The sequence below is a fragment of the Armigeres subalbatus genome, chromosome 3 (genome assembly GCF_024139115.2).
Source record: "Armigeres subalbatus isolate Guangzhou_Male chromosome 3, GZ_Asu_2, whole genome shotgun sequence".
Classification (NCBI taxonomy): Eukaryota; Metazoa; Arthropoda; class Insecta; order Diptera; family Culicidae; genus Armigeres; species Armigeres subalbatus.
The window spans coordinates 221,204,183-221,223,125 of NC_085141.1; the positions used below are offsets into that span (position 1 = coordinate 221,204,183).

General features: G+C 40.9%; 1 protein-coding gene across 5 annotated transcripts in view; it reads right to left on the minus strand.

The window, feature by feature from the left end:
* LOC134220092 (ras GTPase-activating protein raskol) overlaps positions 1-18,943 on the minus strand; it is a 654,763-nt gene that overhangs the window by 416,202 nt on the left and 219,618 nt on the right. For 3 of the 5 annotated variants that reach the window (XM_062699067.1, XM_062699066.1, XM_062699065.1), the window contains exon 2: positions 13,803-14,469. The exons of the other annotated variants lie outside the window; for them this stretch is intronic. In XM_062699067.1, coding sequence (XP_062555051.1) covers positions 13,803-13,956 — 154 coding nt within the window. In that variant the 5' untranslated portion in view covers positions 13,957-14,469. The remainder of the gene's footprint in view (positions 1-13,802; positions 14,470-18,943) is intronic. 5 annotated transcript variants of the gene reach the window in all.

Genomic DNA, 18,943 nt, shown 5'->3' on the forward strand with positions numbered 1-18,943 from the left:
AAACCTATGCCCCTTTTAGAGTCCTCCGAAGATCAACGTGCTAGGCATATTTTGGCACAAACTTCCAAGCGTACGGAGTCGGGGAGGTTTGAATGTGGACTTCTGTGGAAAAGTGACAACTTCGAGTTTCATTGTAGCCACAAGATGGCTGAGCGTCGCTTAGTTTGTTTTGAGAAGAAATTTGCCAAGGATCCTACATTGAAAATAAAGGTGGTAGAGCAGATTAACGAGTATCTGGAGCGCGGTTATGCTCATATCGCTTCCGAAACAGAACTGCGGCATTCTAATCCAAGTCGCGTCTGGAATCTTCCCTTGGGAATCGTCCAGAACCCCCACAAACCCGAGAAATTTCGCATAGTTTGGGACGCAGCAGCACGTGTAATGTGTTTGATGTTTCGCTTAAATCTATGTTGCTTGTGGGACCCCAGAGCTTTTGACTTCACTGCTGAAAGTCATCTGCGGTTTCAGGCAACGGCAGTACGTAGCAGTTGGTGATGTCCGGCAAATGTTTCACCAATTGCTAGTGAAACAAAGTGATCGACAAGCTCAAAGGTTTCTGTTTAGATCCGACCCTCAGCAAAAGCCCACAGTATACGTCATGGATGTTGTTATCTTCGGGGCGTCTTGTTCTCCGTGTTTGGCACAACATGTGCAAAACATCAATGCCAAATAGTTTGTGGGAACGTATCCAGAAGCAGCGTCGGCGATTATCAACTGTACTTACGTAGATGATTTTCTGGACAGTAGAGATGCCGTGGAAGAAATTGTGCGGCTACTATGTAGGAGAAGTGCGCTGGATCTTCGACAAGGCTGGCTTTGAGATTCGCAACTGGCAGTCAAATTCTGAGATGGTTTTTTGACGGGTCTGGGCCGACGTCAACGATACAGCAAAATTCTTTTCAGTGGAGAAATCCACGGTTTCTGAACGCGTTTTAGGGATGATATGGGACCCCAAGCACGATTTGTTCGTATTCGACACCCAGTTCAGTGAAGACCTTCGCCCGTTACTGTCTGGAAGCATCGTTCCCACAAAAAGACAAGTTCTTTGTGTGGTTATGAGTCATTTTGACCCACTTGGGATTGCAGCAACATATACAGTACACGGAAAAATTCTGATTCAGGACATATGGAGATCCGGCATTAAATGGGATGACCCAGTAACAGTGATGGATTTTGAGAATTGGAAACGATGGGTCCAATTAGTTCCAAACCTGAGAAAGGTTAAAATGCCTAGGTGCTATTTTCCGCATTACGACCCTGTCAGTTACTCCTCTCTAGAACTCCACGTTTTCGTCGATGTCAGCCTCATGGCGTTTTGCGCTGCAGCATATTTCCGGATTTTCGACTACGGATCACCGCGTTGCGCTCTAGTATCGGCAAAGACGAAAGTTACACCGCTAAAACCTCAATCAGATCTACGCAGCGAGCTGTGCGCCGGAGTGCTTGGAGTAAGACTTCTAAGGAGCATCCAGGAGAATCATTCAATACCAATCCAGAAACGATATCTGTGGGCTGACTCAACAACCGGAAGTTCACGCAATTCGTAGCTTTTCGGGTTGCTGAGATTCAGTCGGAAACAAGTGTCGACGAATGGCACTACGTCCCAACGAACTTAAACATTGCCGACAAGGGTACCAAATGGGGAAACGGCCCTTGTTTTGACCCGAAAAGTCCATGGTTTTCGGGACCAGCATTTCTACATCGACCGGAATACGAGTGGCCACGCCAACCGATCAAGTATACAGTGCTTCAAGAGGAGATTAAATCAGTTCAACATCACGAAGTAGCTTGTGATTCAGTTTTCGACTTTACAAAGTTCTCTCGTTGGGAGGATCTTGTGAAGAGCCTTAGCTATCTGCACCACTTCGTTCATCGTTGCCGAACTTCGCACCGAGTAGCAACCGGGTGCAGGGTGGCAGTATTGGAGCAGAAAGATTTCGCAGCAGCAGAAGCAAGTGTGTGGCGAGTAGTACAATACGCAGAATATTCTGCGTAAGAACGTCGAACTTACCAAAAACGAATGTAAGTCCCTCAAAAAGAGCAGCAAATCTGTCACCATTTTTAGATGAAAGAGGTGTGCTGCGAATGCGTTGTCGTATTAACGAAGTTTCGGTCTATTATTCCACGGATTTTCAAAATCCGGTGATAGTCCCCCGAGAATACCACGTCACCAATTTGCTCATCCACAAATACCATCAACGTTACGGACACGCTAACGTCGATACTGTCGTGAACGAGTTGCGCCAACGGTATTACATACCCAAAATTCGCTTTGGGGGTCGTTCAACAATGATGTCACAGGTTTTAGGGGGGGGGGTCTTAGATTTTGTGACCCTACATATACTAGGTATTCAAAAAAGCGTGACAGAGGGGAGGGGGTCTAGAAATCTCAAAAAGTAGTTGACGTCATATTTTGATCGCCCCTTGTGGTCAAGAAGGTCGTGAAGCAATGTATATGGTGCTACAGAGCAAAGCCATTCGTGCCAAAGATGGCTGTTCTGCCGCATCCAAGGGTAACACCATACGTTCGCCCGTTTACACTCACAGGTCTGGATTACTTCGGGCCATTGATTGTGAAGCGCTGTCGAAGTAGAGCGATTCCAAGCAACAGCATCAAAATTTAAGAAAATTTTTAATTCATGATTTTCTATTGAGTTGAAACTTTGCACAGTTTTTCAATTTCATCTAAATCGTCATTTTTCGATATCAAATCTTCATATTGAGTCACGACTAACTTTTCAAAAGGGTGTATGTGAAAATGGTTCAAAAATATTTAAAAAGCTGCACAGCAAAAACGGAATGTTCGATTGTTATGATTTTTTCAGCAAAGTTAGACAACTAAATGGTGATTCTTAAGAAAATGTGCACAGTAAAAAGTTTTGCCTTTAAAAATATCATTTTTGTCACAAAAACTCAAATATCTCAAAACCCTATCTTTTTCGAACGTAATTTTTTCAGGGAAAACGGTCCATTATATTAGCTATCTACCATAAAAATTTGGTGATGGTAAACTAATAAACAAAAAGTTATGACATTTCAAACATTTCACAATTTTCACATATAGTAAACAAAAAAAAAATTTCCGTGTATTTTTTTTTCAAGAATCGCAGTTTGATGGGGGGTCCCGTAGCGTAGTTGGCTACACGTTCGCCTTACAAGCGAATGGTCATGGGTTCGATTCCCAGCCCCTCCACCAAACCCTCGTCAGTCGCCAGATGCGCAGCCTTATACGGTGGCGTATTGGGGAGCGCTCTTACCGTTACGACTGCCTGATGACGACTGACAAATTGTTCTTCTCGGAGGCATTCCTCCAACGTAACCGGATAAATGGCAACCGAACAATGCAACGATCATTGGATTCCACGACACGGACAAATGGACACAATGGACTCACGGTTAGATGGACCAGCAACGACAACAACAATGAATAATGGAAAAATCTAAAAATAGATTCTGTGTGGATTCTGGCAGCAGAATACCACAGTAGATTCCGGCACAGTAGCGGTTAAGTAACACAGAGTGCCTACCAAATAAAGAAAGGAATAAAAAAAAAAATCGCAGTTTGATGCTGATTTTATTGTTAAGGGCCTTGCGTGAGTTAAACAAGTTGTTTGTATAATATTCCATATTTATGTATTCATCGATATTATGTATATTATATGTATAAATATTATATGTATAAATAAATAAAAATGAATTAATATTATCCTAAGTATTAAATTAAATGTGGCAGTTACACAATGTTGTTATAGAAACTCTAAGAGTTTTGGGTTTGAATTTTGGTATGGGTTATGATATCATGAAAACAGTTTATCAATACTTATTTTTATTTATTTTTATTCAAATTTTTTAAAATATCGAACACTTTTGAATTATTATCAGCACAGTTTGAGTATAGTTTTGCTTTAATTTTATTTTCCGACAATGGAATGAAACAGTGAAATTTTTGGGTTCCTTGGATCGTTTTCGCGTTATTAAATTGCTCGCTGAGCTCTGAAGCCTTTATTTCGTACTCTTCAGTAGTAGTAAAACAAAATGATAATTTGGTTAAATCTTTTCTTTTCTACGATTTGCCCAATCAAAAGTTCTTTCGCAGTTTTAATTGGATGCTCACGTTCTTTGGCTAAACTTGCTCTTGTGGCCATGCGCTTTATTGTTCCTCCAATAGCATCACAAGGACCTTTGCCATGTGATGTAGCAAAAATGCCATTCTGCATCAATTCCGTACATTGATTTAAATTGACATAGGCTCGAAAAATTCTTACGATTTTTGTACTGCGACGCTGCTCCATCAGACATGAAATATATCTTTTGACTTCTTTATGCTTATCAACGCGTAAAAGTTAATCATTTTTTCAATGAACAAGTTTACGGATACTGAATCGTGTCTTAAATCTTCGGAAATTATAATAAAACTTAAGTGTTCAATTTGCGTACTTCCATTAAAATAAATAACGAATGGATGAATTGTAGCTTGTTGTACGTTCCAGTGATGGGACTGCACTTCATCTTGCAATACAAAGCTGTAATTTTCAGAAAAATCACAAATGACTAAAAATTCACCATTTTGTAATGTATTTTTCGTATTTTTTAAAAAGCTGGATTGTTCTGTTTTAATGAAATCGTGAGGGATGAAACTTTCTAATTTCAAGCAAAAATATGACACAAACTCATCTACAGGTTTTACAATAGTTTCTATGTCACACCTATCCGTGGTCACCCATTGCTCAAATGATAACTGATCAATATATTTTTCTTCAAACTCAGCGAATAAAGTATTTTCCAATGATGAAGAATCTGGACAATCCGAACAAGATCGTAGATAGCAATTTGATGTTGTATTTTCACACAAAAGACTACCAGTTAACATTTTAATATCCTTTGTTAAATTGATTGAAATTATGACACTATCAATACTTTTGATCACAACACTGGATCGTGTCTAAGTTTCTTATAGATGCTATGAATAATTAAATCAAAATATCATGAAAACAACTTGTTTAAATCACGTCCCTTAACAATAAAATCTGCATCAAACTGCAATTCTCGAAATAACTTACACAGAAAAAAATTTTTTTTACTAAATGTGAAAATTGTGAAATGTTTGAAATGTCATAACTTTTTTGTTTATTAGTTTACCATCACCAAATTTTTATGGTAGATAGCTAATATAATGGACCGTTTTCCCTAAAAAAATTACGTTCGAAAAAAGATAGGGTTTTGAGATATTTGAGTTTTTGTGACAAAATGATATTTTTAAAGGCAAAAAAATTTTTTACTGTGCACATTTTCTTAAGAATCACCATTTAGTTGTCTAACTTTGCTGAAAAAATCATAACAATCGAACATTCCGTTTTTACTGTGCAGCTTTTTAAATATTTTTGAACCATTTTCACATACACCCTTTTGAAAAGTTAGTCGTGACTCAATATGAAGATTTGATATCGAAAAATGACGATTTAGATGAAATTGAAAAACTGTGCAGAGTTTCAAATATTTTCGAAATGGTCGCTCAGGATCGACTGACATGCCCCCGTGGAATGCCTCAGTAACGAAAAACGATGGGTGGCACTATTTCCATGTTTAACTGTACGAGCCGTACATGTGGAGGTAGTGCATACGTTATCAGCAGAATCATGTAAAATGGCGATTCGCCGTTTTATATCTCGAAGAGGGGCACCACAACAAATATTCAGTGACAACTGCACTAATTTCCGGGGAGTTGCTCGCGAGATTGCCGAACAAATAAAATCTATTAACCGGACATTATCCAGTACGTTCGTCAACGCTGAAATTGAATGGATATTCAATCCACCCTCCGCTCCTCACATGGGTGGTGTATGGGAGCGGAAGGTACGGTGCATAAAAGATGCGTTCAAATCATTAAACCACCAGCAACATTTGAACGACGAAGAACTCTCGCTTAACTTTTCAAAAGGACCTAGGTAACATTTTTTTCATGAATTAATTTAAGTACTGCAATCAAAAGCTTTCATGTTTTTCTGTTGATTGCGCTATTCAAATTAATTTATGATGTTACTTAGGTCCTTTTGAAAAGTTAAGCGAGAACTGATGACTTTTCTAGCAGAAGCCGAAATGATTGTCAATTCCCGAGCAATGTCTGAAAACATAATGAGAGCACATAGAAAACACATTTTGATTTCGACATCAAATTGAAATCATAATTTGTTTTCAAATATGAACCATCATGATTGATTACATATTTTGATCTCATTTTGCTGTAGATTTCTAAATTGTATGATTTCCTAATTGTGTACTTATTTTGTTATCGGAACCAATATCAAATTTAGTTTTCGATTTGCTCTCATCTATAGCAAGAATAGTTTTCGATTTGATGTCACAGTAAGATTTTTCTGCTATACATTTTGTTATTTTAACCGTTAAAACGACCAAAAAGATATCAAATTAAGTAATCATATTCGGCGATTTCACAACATCAAAACGAGTTATCTTTTTGCTCTCAAACTTTGTTCGGGTTCCCATCCTCTGACATTTGTACCACTGGAGGATTCAACAGAAGAAGCCATCACACCCTACAACTTCCTGCTGATGAGTTCGAGTGGTGCAAACACTTCATCGCGAATTCCCATTACCGAGGAAGTCCAGTTAAGAGTGAACTGGAAGCTATTACAACAACTTCTGAACCAGTTTTGGAAGCGGTGGATCCAAGGCTACCTTCCAACCATAGCACGTCGCACCAAGTGGTTCAACGATGTTCACCCGCTTCAGGTTGGAGATCCAGTCGTCATCGTAGACGAGGCGGTTCGTAATGGATGGTTACGAGGCCGTGTTGCAAATGTTTATACAGCGAGTGACGGTCAAGTAAGAAAGGTTGACGTCCAAACAGCATCAGGAGTGTTCCAGAGACCTGCGGTCAAAGTAGCCTTGCTGGACGTCCTGCAGAGTGGTAAGGCCGTTGGAAGATAAGGCATTACGGGTCGGGGTGTTGCGAAATACGAGAGATAGGCCCTTTGGATCTGCAGTGTAGTGAAGCGGCGCGTAATATCCACGCGCATCGTTGAATTGTTGACAGATCTAACAGTGACATCAGCAAAACAAATGAACACACTCCTATGTGAAACTTAGGTTTGGCGGAATTGCTGCTGTTTTTATACAATTAATTAATTCTATATTGTTCAATTCAATAATCCTAAATACTATTTTTGAGGTCAGTAGTTTTCTTATTTTTGGTTGTTCTAATGAAGTAAAGCAATTATAATTATATATATATATATATATATATATATATATATATATATATATATATATATAGCCGAAATGATTGTATATATATATATATATATATAAATATATATATATATATCTATATAATTATAATACTTATTCTAATGAGGTCATGCAACTAAAAACTATGTAAAAACATGCGATAAATATGTCCCTATGATTTATTCCTAAAATTACAGTGAATTCGATTGATAAGTTAAACGAAAGTGAACTTACGTCCTAAATTAGAACCTAATAAGTACGGATATGTAAGTATATACTATTAAATAGTTAAAGTTAAAGAGTCAAACTCATAAATGAAACATTATGTTAATAGATGACCTAACCTCAGAAACTGGAGCTGACATGTACATTGGATTGCTCGGATAGTTAGGAAACTAATTTGTAAGTTGAAAATGAGTTACTGCATTAATTATCGGTTGAATAAACATATATTTTTCCAGTCGAGTTACGGGAAAACCGAACTGCGAAACCGTTTTACAACATCCCGACAATGTCCTTTCTGCCAAATGACGAAGACGTACGAAGAAGCAAAAATATGTTTGAATTTCAATACCGATGCATGGTCCAGATCAAATTTATCTCACGTTTTATGAAGCCGAAACTGATTAGGAGGCGCGCCTTTAAGAGTCGGTGTACGCCATTTCTCGAAGGGTATAAATAGTGGTACCATAATCTAAAGTTGTTTCACTCCATTTTATAAAACTCTAATTTTGTGTGCCCGGAACCACTCAGTTCCAGAAGGGAACTGGCCTAAGCCCGTAGCTGCTGGTCTAGGCACGGCAGCTGTCTGGGTCAGGCGAAGAAGGTCTCCTTTGTTCCAGGTCTCAGGGCCACTGGTGTGGGGAAGCTTTCGGGAGCGTGAAGGACCTAACCATGGAATTGAATAATCTACTTAGAGGGTTTTAATGCCAAAAAAACACTTACAGGCGGTTGGTAATGATGTGGTGGTCGGGTGGTCAAGCAAGGAAGCTGCCGACATAAAGGCCGGCGGTTACGAAGCCGGTGGCCTGCCGATTAAAAGTTCAGCCAGAGTCAGAGGAAATTCGGGCAATGATGCAACGGTATGTCGGATGATGATTCGGCTAGCCAGCTGCAAGCAGGAATGGCTTTCGGTGTCGAAAAACGGGTGGTCGGTCGTTGAAGCAACTGGCGGCTGGTTGTAGAACGATCTCGTGGTTGGCTGGATAGACAGTGCGGGTGATGGTGGTACAGCAAACATGCTACGATGCGATAATCCGGAGGCTGGACGATTACACGGCTATTGACGGCTGAATGAAGGGGTGGCCGATGGATGGCCGGTTGATTATACAGCGGAAGGGCCGCAATGCGTCGGTGATATGGCTGACGGACGGCCGGACGGAGAATTGGCCGACAGGTGACCGGGCGACAATAGGGCCAACAGCGGCTTGGACGAAGAGGTGGTCGGTGGGTTGATAAGCCGATAGCAAACGGGAATTCGATTATGTGCTGGACGATAATACGTATGCGGCTCACGATTCTAGGATTTGGGAAAATGCCACGTTTCATAACTTTCAATTGAACGATTTTTCAAGAAAAAACAACTCTCTTTCAGGCTTCGGAATTCTCACTCATATGAATAAAAACCTAGGATTAATCCCTTTGGCGGAGTGTGATTTTTCATGTTCCCCTGTGAGGAAGTATTCTCACACAACATTTTTATCCGGATAGAATGACGAGTGATAAGTTCGTGAGCGCCGGATCGCCGGATAATTTAATTGTGATCAACGTGAACAACCAATTTTTCCTTCTCGTCGCTTGTCCAGATAAATTTCACAAGCATATTCACAAAAATTAAAGACCGCCACGGGATTCGAACCCAAAACAATTTTGAAATGTTAAGAGCGCCCACTATAACCACGCCACCACATGAACTGAATGAAAGGAGAAAGAAAAACTACTGTATTGAACCTTCTACTTATCGTGGCGCATCGTCAGATTCAATCAGTTTGGAGCGGCAAAGTAAGCAGCATTTATTTCGCGAAACATGGGAAGAGGAATAACAATTTTTCGCACCATCGCTTGTGCCGGAGTTTATCGCGCTGTAATTTATCCGGATAAAATGAATGGTGGAGCGATCTGTTGTCGCGTGAGTGAGTGAAAAATCCGAAGCCTGCTCTCTTTCCATCAAAGCCAGAAGTCACACTATGGTCAGTTGCTTTCGTTTTCCTTTTCTCCAGCTTTTGGCTTGGTACTCATTTGCCCACAGAAAGTATGCGTTCTATATTCCCGCCTTTAAACGTTGTTTCGCACTGGACAAGGAACTCATGTTTTTGGCTTGCGTTTCGACCACCCAACGTAATATTTTAAACCCACCGTTTGGAAAAAAAAAAATCTGACTAAATCTTCATCACGCTCAAATTAACAAAAAGTACACAAATTTTACCCGCCGGTAACAATTTTGAGAAATACCAGAATAAAAAAAGAATGCTTCATTTATTCTTAATTGCAATGTAATAGAAAGACATGCACTAAACAAAGGTCACGGGTATACTACAAAAGTACAATTAATGGACGTAGTGGTTCACCCCTAACAAAAAACGTCGTTATCCGACGTTTCGGCACGGGGATGGTGTTTTCATCAGGGGAAAAAATACCCTGATGAAGACACCATCCCCGTGTCGAAACGTCGGATAAATATACATCTTGTTTCAATAATTCAAGACTGCGTAGCCGTCCTTAAAATCGAAATAAAAATATACAGTCGATTTCTCAATAGTTCATAGCCTATATAAAAACAATATAAGTCGTATCAAAATTCAAGTTCAATCTTAAAAATCATATTTTTGTAACAACATCCGCCAGTACGCATTGTTTGTCTCAGGTACCCCCATATAGCTACATTAATAGGGGAGGAAGTTCGGTTGTGGAAACCCTTTTGTCTTGCCGACATTTGAATACCAATGGAAAGCTAGACAAATAACCCTACTATTAGCGAAGAAATTATATTGATTTCGACTATTTGAGAAATTTAATTGACAATTTTGCAAATTTGACATTTTTGAACAATTCAATTTTGTGGTTCGGTTGTGGGCACCCTTGAAAACTCGACAGAAAATAAATAAGAAAAAATCATAACCACCTAAATTTAAAGAAAAGAAATAGTTTTTTTATTCTAATAGCCAGGAGGCACTAAAAAAATCAGATCCATCCACCTAGCAGTCTATTGTTCGGTTTATTTACCACATGATGAACCACCCCCTACGGATGCTGTCAAACAAGTTGTCATTTATTGCACTTCAAATACTTAAGTAGTACCGAACTTGGTTTACTTAACATAGGCAATCGCCCAACCTTTATGGTATCTAATAGAGCTGAGGTGTTAGACATTACTCTCTGCTCCAATAGAATCAGTCACGAGTTGACGAATTGATATGTATCAGATGAGGAATCCATATCTGACATTGGTACATCTTGTTTGATCATTTGAATGTTACTTCGCAGGCATTGCGTTTTAGAAATCCTCGTCCAACCAACTGGGATCTCTATACAGAGTTGCTCTGGACATAATTTCATGGATATCTAACAACCATTGAAACTCCTACCGACTTGGATGATGTCGTTGATTATACAACGTTGCATATCGTGGAAGCTTTCGAAGAAGCTTGTCTTTTGCGTTCAGTGAAAACCTCAAGAGGAACTCTCATGGTGGCATTCCGAATTGACTAAAATCAGGAAGCAGTGCAGAAAGAGTTGGGACAAACGCCATGCAGCAGAGACGGAGTCTTTCAAGTCGGCTCAGAAAGCCTACAAGAAGGCTCTTTGATCAGCTGAACGATCCGGCTGGAAAAACCTTTGTGCAAATAAAATTCTTGCGAGATTCAAGGATTTCCAAGTTGGCGAAATTTGCAAGCCAAATGGCGACTACACTTCTTCTGACGAGGAAGCATTAGAACACCTATTTTATACACACTTCCCTGGATGTGTCGATATAGCATCTTCGGATGTTCCTGATGTCTTTTCATGTAGCTATGGGTCTTGGGCTCAGGCACGTAGAATCATAACTACTGAATCGATTCAATGGGCTCTTAACAGTTTTGCTCCTTACAAATGCCCCTAAGGGGGAGTATTATCTCCACTTTTGTGGAACCTCGTTGCAGATACACTATTGAGATTACTCAATAATTTCGGTTTTCCTACCTATCGATTTGCTGACGACTATCTAATATTGATAGTCGGTTTGTGTATTACTACTTTATACGACCTGATGCAAAACGCTCTTCAGGCAGTCGAAACTGTATTACGGTTAAATCCAAATAAAACATCTATTGTACTTTTCATGGAAAAACGTAACCGTAATGGTATTCGCCCATTACATCGTTTTGACTCTGAAATCGATGTAACGGATCAAGTAAAGTATGTGGGACTAATTCTTGATTCCAAGCTCTCCTGGACACCTAACATTGAGTTCAGAGTCAAGAAGGCGTGTATGGCTTTTGGCCAATGCCAATGGTAAAACTTGGGGTCTTAAACTCAAATATATCAAATGGATTTACACAACAGTTGTACGACCAATTTTGGCAAAACGGTGAAGTGTGGGCAATTCAGTCTAAATTAGGCCATTTTCAAAGAATGTGACTAATGGTAAAGACTGGTGCGTTCTCTTCGACTCTCACGGCTGCTCTCGATGCTCTCTTCAATGTGGCCCCACTACACATACATCTCAAACAAGAAGCACTTTCTTTTACTTACCGATTATGGGTTCTCGGTTTCATAGAAGAGAATCCTGCAAACCGCAGTTCTACACACACTTCGTTGTTACAACCCATGGTTGATTGGGACAGGGTAGCAAACTATTTAGCTAATCTGTCTAAACAGAGCTGCAGTGTCATAATCAAGGCCTTGACAGGTCACTGCCGACTCAACAATCACATGGCAAATATTTAACGTGTTGAATCATTTGTCTGTGATGGCTGTGAATCCGATGATGGAACTTCTTATCATTTGATATGTAACTGCCCAGTTTATGCGCAACTGCGTTTCCAAATATTTGGTAAACACTTACTAAGTGAAATTGACTACAGAAACTTGAACCTTCAAAGTATTCTGTTGTTCATAACCCGTTGCGGTAAAAAACTATGAGCATTTGTATGTGTTGTATACGTTGTATGCCCTCTTCAAGGGTCCCTGTCACAAACTTCCCATTTTCCTCCCATCCATATTCCTCTCCTTTTTGTTCACTTCCTTTTCCGTCAGGTGCGTGATGAGAAAGGCTGTGAAGGCGATGGCACAAATCTCCCAAATTAAGGTGAACGTGCCCCTGGAGCTGACGTTCTGATACCTGATACCTAAATTTAAAGAAAAGAAATAATTTGTTTATTCTAATAGCCAGGAGGCACTAAAAAATTCAGATCCATCCACCTAGCAGTGATCATGCCTTTCTCGTGCCTTAGGGAGGATATTGAAAACAATTACAGAAAAGATTAAAATTGCACTTTAGGTAAATGGATTCAATTTTTTTCCATTGATTTACGTATATTGCATTTAAAAAAACCTAATCACCCTAGCAGTAATGGCGCCTTTCTTGTTCATTATAAGAAAATAATATTTTGGCAATAAATTGTGATCCCATAGTCCGATTTAACCAATATTCAACAAAAAGCAATAGGACAGTATTCCCCGTCGAATGCAACTTGTCAACGTTTAGTTCCAAAAAGTATGTGTACAATAACTAGACATGCCCTATAAATAAAAATATTAATTAAACTCATTATTTCTATCAATTTTGTCTAAATAATAATAAAAAATGCTTGAAAACGCCATTTAAAATAAGTTAAAAGACAACTCCAGCAGCATTGATTGAGTCATTAAAATGAGGGTGCCCACAACCGAATTTTGCAGCCTTTTTGAAATGTGAAGAAAAAAAAATGTCGCTCTCAAATTTTGATGGCAATCGTTATTGATCCTCAAAAAAAAAAATTAAATTTACTGTATAAATAAATACGCATTAGAACTCATTTTTTCAATTGATTCACTTCAATTTATGACACGTTGAAAAAGGTAAAAAAAAACTCACATTGTTATTCTTGTAAAAAAAATAGTTTTTTTCGTAGTTGAAAGTAGAGATGTCTATTTGGTTTGATATTGAGCACAAAACATCTTGTTACTATAGCAAACCGAACGGTGCCCACAAGAGAACCTCATCCCCTACTTTTGGGGTACATGTACCCCAGGTTGAATACCGCTCTTTAGGGTAAATATACATTATTTTTATTTTTTTCAATTTGGCTTAGATTACCAACAATTATGATTTTGAATCAGTTTTGATAAAATGACTTTATCAATTCAAATCGATGAATTGTCAGAGGCAGCAAATAATTACATAATAATTTCTTCCCCACACCTTATTATCAAGACATATTAGGGTTAACAACCCGGAGCGCACGGATGAGTTGGAAAGGAACAAGTCACTTATCATACAACAGCCACTGGAGCGAGAAATCGAAACCTATGATTATCAGCGTGTGTCAACGAGACAATCTGAAAAAAAAAACTAAAAATGTCAACACACTTACTCTCCACTTCCTCCTGCTCGCCACGCAGACAGGCCGTCAATCCACGCGACGTCCGCCGTTCTCGCTCGAGGGTCCTCTGGAGCTGCATGTGATGTGGCTGCTGCTGCTGATAATTATCCGGCGTGATAGCCGGTGTCAGCGTTGCGCAATTCATGTCGAGGTATGCTTTCTCTTCCACTGAGTGGATTAATACCAATCAGGTCGACGAGACTTTGGAATTTCGATCGCAGAAAAATGAAGTCTCTCTATCAAAAAGTAAAAAAAAACACTGACTGACCGGCCAAAACCGTTATTACCGGACGACACGCCCGGATGGGTCAGGTCTTTCGTTGACAAAAAGCTACCGCCACTCGCCAAACCCTTTCGGCGCCTTAATGACGGATAATCTCGGCTTCCGGCATGCTGGAGATTCCGACTATGAGCAGAAATAATTAACCACTACCGCTTTGGGTCTTCTCTCACCAGCAGTCTCCCACAGCTCTCTTGGTGGTGCGCTGGCCGTTGATCAAATTACCACCAAGAAGGGAAACGATCATTACACTTTTGCCGATTCTTCGCATCGGAATCCCGGTCACATAATCACACTGAATCTGCACAAGAATTGCCTTCCTTCTACCACCGACACGAATTCCTCTCTTCACCGCAGTCTACTGGCTCTGCAAAAAAACTGAAAAACAATGCCCACAATTATTCATCCCACCAAACCACAACAACCGCTTGGCCATGGCGGTGAGGAGGGACGATGCTCTAGTTCGGGGCGCGCGCGATCTTGGCATCGTTTCATAGCACTGCTGCTGCTGCTGTTGCATCAACTTCATCTGACGACAAGGCGACGCATCTTCAGTTTGCCACGCACAACGCGATCTGATGCACTGCACTTGTTACTTTTGATATTTTTAGACGCCGATTTGTCACTCATAATCAATGTAGCACACAGTAGTTATCCGCGGGAAACAGTTATACAATTGCACTCTTGTTATACGCTCGGTTTTACAGGAAGAGGAAGATGTGGCGTCTGATGATCTCGGTACGAACGTTTGACTATACATAGGTCTGGTACTGTTCAGAAATGTAATTGTACTACAGGATAAGTAGGAGTATCAATTAAGTTTAGTCTGTAAGATTATTTAATCTTAAACGGTGTTAATAAATAAATAAACCAATAACCGTAAATTTTAAATATTGCACCTTACTAAGCAATATTAATTCATTTCAAAGATAAAATAATACAAATTTATCTGCTATCAGAATTGAGATATAAATATAGCAAAATAATACTAGTTAATTCCAATGACAACCAAAGTCACAACAATTTTATCATGCGGAGATTATTCCTCAGATTTATTCTAATATCAAAAATTTAAAACTTCTACACATTCATTTTTTTTGTATTTCATTCAGAAGAATTGAATCCGCTTTAAAAAAAACATCAAATTTCATGATGTGCGTGAAAAAAATGTAGGAAATCTTGTACGTCCATACGTTGTACGTACACTCCGACTCTTCAAAATTAAAACGGGGAAAAATATAAGCATATGGTTGCCTCCTCTAAACTAATTTTAAAACCTTGTTGATCAAGTTTTAACATATATTTTAAAACTTTCAAGCCATTAAAATCTTCAACTTTTGTTTTTAAATAGGAAGGGTCGCATTGTGAGTTCAGTGCGAGATTTCTCTTGTTTCGGACAGCAGAACGATGGCGCGATCGGCCGAAATATTGTGTTCTGCTTTGCGCGGCCGGTAATAAAAATCAGTTCAGTGCGTGATTTATCTTGTTTCGGACAGCAGAACGATCGCGCGATCGGCATAAATATTGTGTTCTGCATAGCGCGCCCGGTAGGCCGGTAGTTAGTTTGTACTACTTTTCGCGCACGATTCATGGCTAGGTAAAATCACTGTGTATAAAGAATGGCACGGTCGTATCGCTTATCAGAGTAAATCCAGATCCAACGATGCCTACCAAGTAACTGATAATCCTTCCTGTGGTTTTTGTGGAGACGCAGAGGTAAACACGGTCTTCAAATAGCAAAACTACCTACTAATATTCCTTCCTTCTTCCTAACTGACTACAAGGACGTGGCCGGCGCCGTTATTGATCATTTGAATGTTAGAGTCACTGAAACTTGCACACTGAGAATGCTTGAACAATCCCAGTCAATCATTCAGTTGATTCTTTGTGCAATTTCACTGATTCTGGTCAATCACGGAGTAGCAACCATAGATATGTGTAGTCAGTCAAAGCTAAGCTAAGCTAAGCTAAATAGGAAGGGTCGTATTGCCGAAAGCTAACTGGATTTTGGCCGAATAACACATTAGGACGAACGTCATCTTGCCAAAGTTCCATTTATCTTCGATCGGCCAAATAAGACATTTGTCCGAAAGAAAGGTTTGGCGGAACAGATCATTCGGCTGGAAATGACTTCTGATCGAATGGGTCATTTGGCCGATCGTTTTATTTGGCCAAAAATTGGACAAGTCAAGTTTGGTCGAAAATATGTTTTGGCCTCCGAATTTTATGACCTAGACCAAACATTCGAGCAATTAGGCCGATTGGCAAAATGGCACAAGTTATTCCTCAGTTGTGGTTATATCCCCGTGACGCGTTGCTACTGTGCCGACAATGATGGTAAACATTTGCCCTAGTTTTGCTTTATTTTAAGTTACCCACAAATTACCCTTTAGCGTAAGCCACTTAGCGAATATTTGGCAAACGAGAAGTGAGAGGTGAACAATGAGCAGTTAGAAGTAAGCAGAGGGAAGCATTGAGAAGTGAAATGTGATTAGTGAGAAAGGTGCTTAATGCGAAATGGGGAGAGACATGAATAATGAGAAGGGCGTAACAGCTTAAATTTATTCTTTTTGATTCCTCGTCTACATACATAGCAATATATGTGAAGAAATGGATGGGAAAAGAATATTAGCTGTTACGCGCTTTCCAAATGTTGGACTAGAAATAAGCGAGGCGTCTCACATCCCAATTCTTATTTCACACTTTTCCCGTCCGATTTTCACTTATACGCACCTTCTCAGTTGTGGGCACTCGAAATAGTTTCTAAGGCTTCGGCATTAGACAGCCGGGTCATACGGTCGAAAGCGTTGTAAAACAGATCGTTTGGCTGAAATGGCGCTTTGCCATTAAGGTCATATGACCGAAAATGTAGCTTGACCGAACAGGTCATACAGTTAAAAATGTTATTGCGGCCAATGCTACAGTTGAAAAAGTCATTTGACCGAATAGGTCATATAAACGAATAAGCCATTTGACCGTAAATGTCAGTGGGATAAGTTAATCAGAATTCCTGGAGAAACTTCCAGAAGAATCCTGAAGAAACTTCCAGAGGAATTCCTGAAGGATCTTCAGGAGGAATTCCTGTTGGAACTTCCGGAGGAATTCCTATTGGACCTTCTCCTGAAGGAATTTCCGGAGCAACTTCCGGATGAATTCTGGGAGAAACTTCTGGAGGAATTCCGGGAGAAACTTCCGGAGGAATTCCGGAAGGAACTTCCGGAGAAATTCCGGGAAGAACTTCCGGAGGAATTCCGGGAGGAACTTCCGGAGGAATTCAGAGAGGAACTTCCGGTGGAATTCCTGGAGGGACTTCCAGTGTAATTTCTGGAGAAATTTCTGGAGGAACTTACGCAGAAATTTCTGGAGGACTTCATGGAGGAACTTCCGGTGGAATTCATGGAGGAACTTCCGGAAAAATTCCTGGAGGAACTTCCGGATGAATTCCGGGAGGAACTTCTGGAGGAATTCCGGGAGGAACTTCCGGAGGAATTCCTGGAGGAACTTCCGGAATAATTCCGGGAGGAATTTCCGAAGGAACTTCCGGAGGAATTCCGGGAGAAACTTCCGAAGTACCTTCCGGAAGAATTCCGGGAGCAACTTCCGGAGAAATTCCGGGAGGAGCTTCCGGAGAAATTCCGGGAGGAACTTCCGGAGGAATTCCGGGAGGAACTACCGGAGGAATTCCTGTTGGAACTTCCGGTGGAATTCCTGGAGGAACTTTCAGTGGAACTTCTGGAAGAATTTCTGGAGGAGCTTCCGGAGGAATTTCTGGAGAAATTCATGGAGGAATTTCCGGTGGAATTCATGGATGAACTACTGGAAAAAATCCTGGAGGAACTTCCAAAGGAATTTCGGGAGGAACTTCCAAAGGAATTTCGGGAGGAACTTCCGAAGGAATTCCGGAAGGAACTTCCGAAGAAATTCCGGGAGGAATTTCCGAAAGAACTTCCGGAGGAATTCCCGGAGGAACTTCCGGAGGAATTCCCGGAGGAACTTCCGGAGGAATTCCCGGAGGAACTTCCGGAGGAATTCCCGGAGGAACTTCCGGAGGAATACCCGAGGAACTTCCGGAAGAATTCCCGGAGGAACTTCCGGAGGAATTCCCGGAGGAACTTCCGGAGGAATTCCGGAGGAACTTCCGGAGGAATTCCGGAGGAACTTCCGGAGGAATTCCGGAGGAACTTCCGGAGGAATTCCGGAGGAACTTCCGGAGGAATTCCCGGAGGAACTTCCGGAGGAATTCGGAGGAACTTCCGGAGGAATTCCGGAGGAACTTCCGGAGGAATTCCGGAGGAACTTCCGGAGGAATTCCGGAGGAACTTCCGGAGGAATTCCGGAGGAACTTCGGAGGAATTCCGGAGGAACTTCCGGAGGAATTCCCGGAGGAACTTCGGAGGAATTCCCGGAGGAACTTCCGGAGGAATTCCCGGAGGAACTTCCGGAGGAATTCCTGGAGGAACTTCCGGAGGAATTCCGGAGGAACTTCGGAGGAATTCCTGGAGGAACTTCCGGAGGAATTCCGGAGGAACTTCCGGAGGAATTCCCGGAGGAACTTCTGGAGGAATTCCGGAGGAACTTCCGGAGGAATTCCCGGAGGAACTTCCGGAGGAATTCGGAGGAACTTCCGGAGGAATTCCCGGAGGAACTTCCGGAGGAATTCCGGAGGAACTTCCGGAGGAATTCCGGAGGAACTTCGGAGGAATTCCGGAGGAACTTCGGAGGAATTCCCGGAGGAACTTCCGGAGGAATTCCGGAGGAACTTCGGAGGAATTCCGGAGGAACTTCCGGAGGAATTCCGGAGGAACTTCGGAGGAATTCCGGAGGAACTTCCGGAGGAATTCCCGGAGGAACT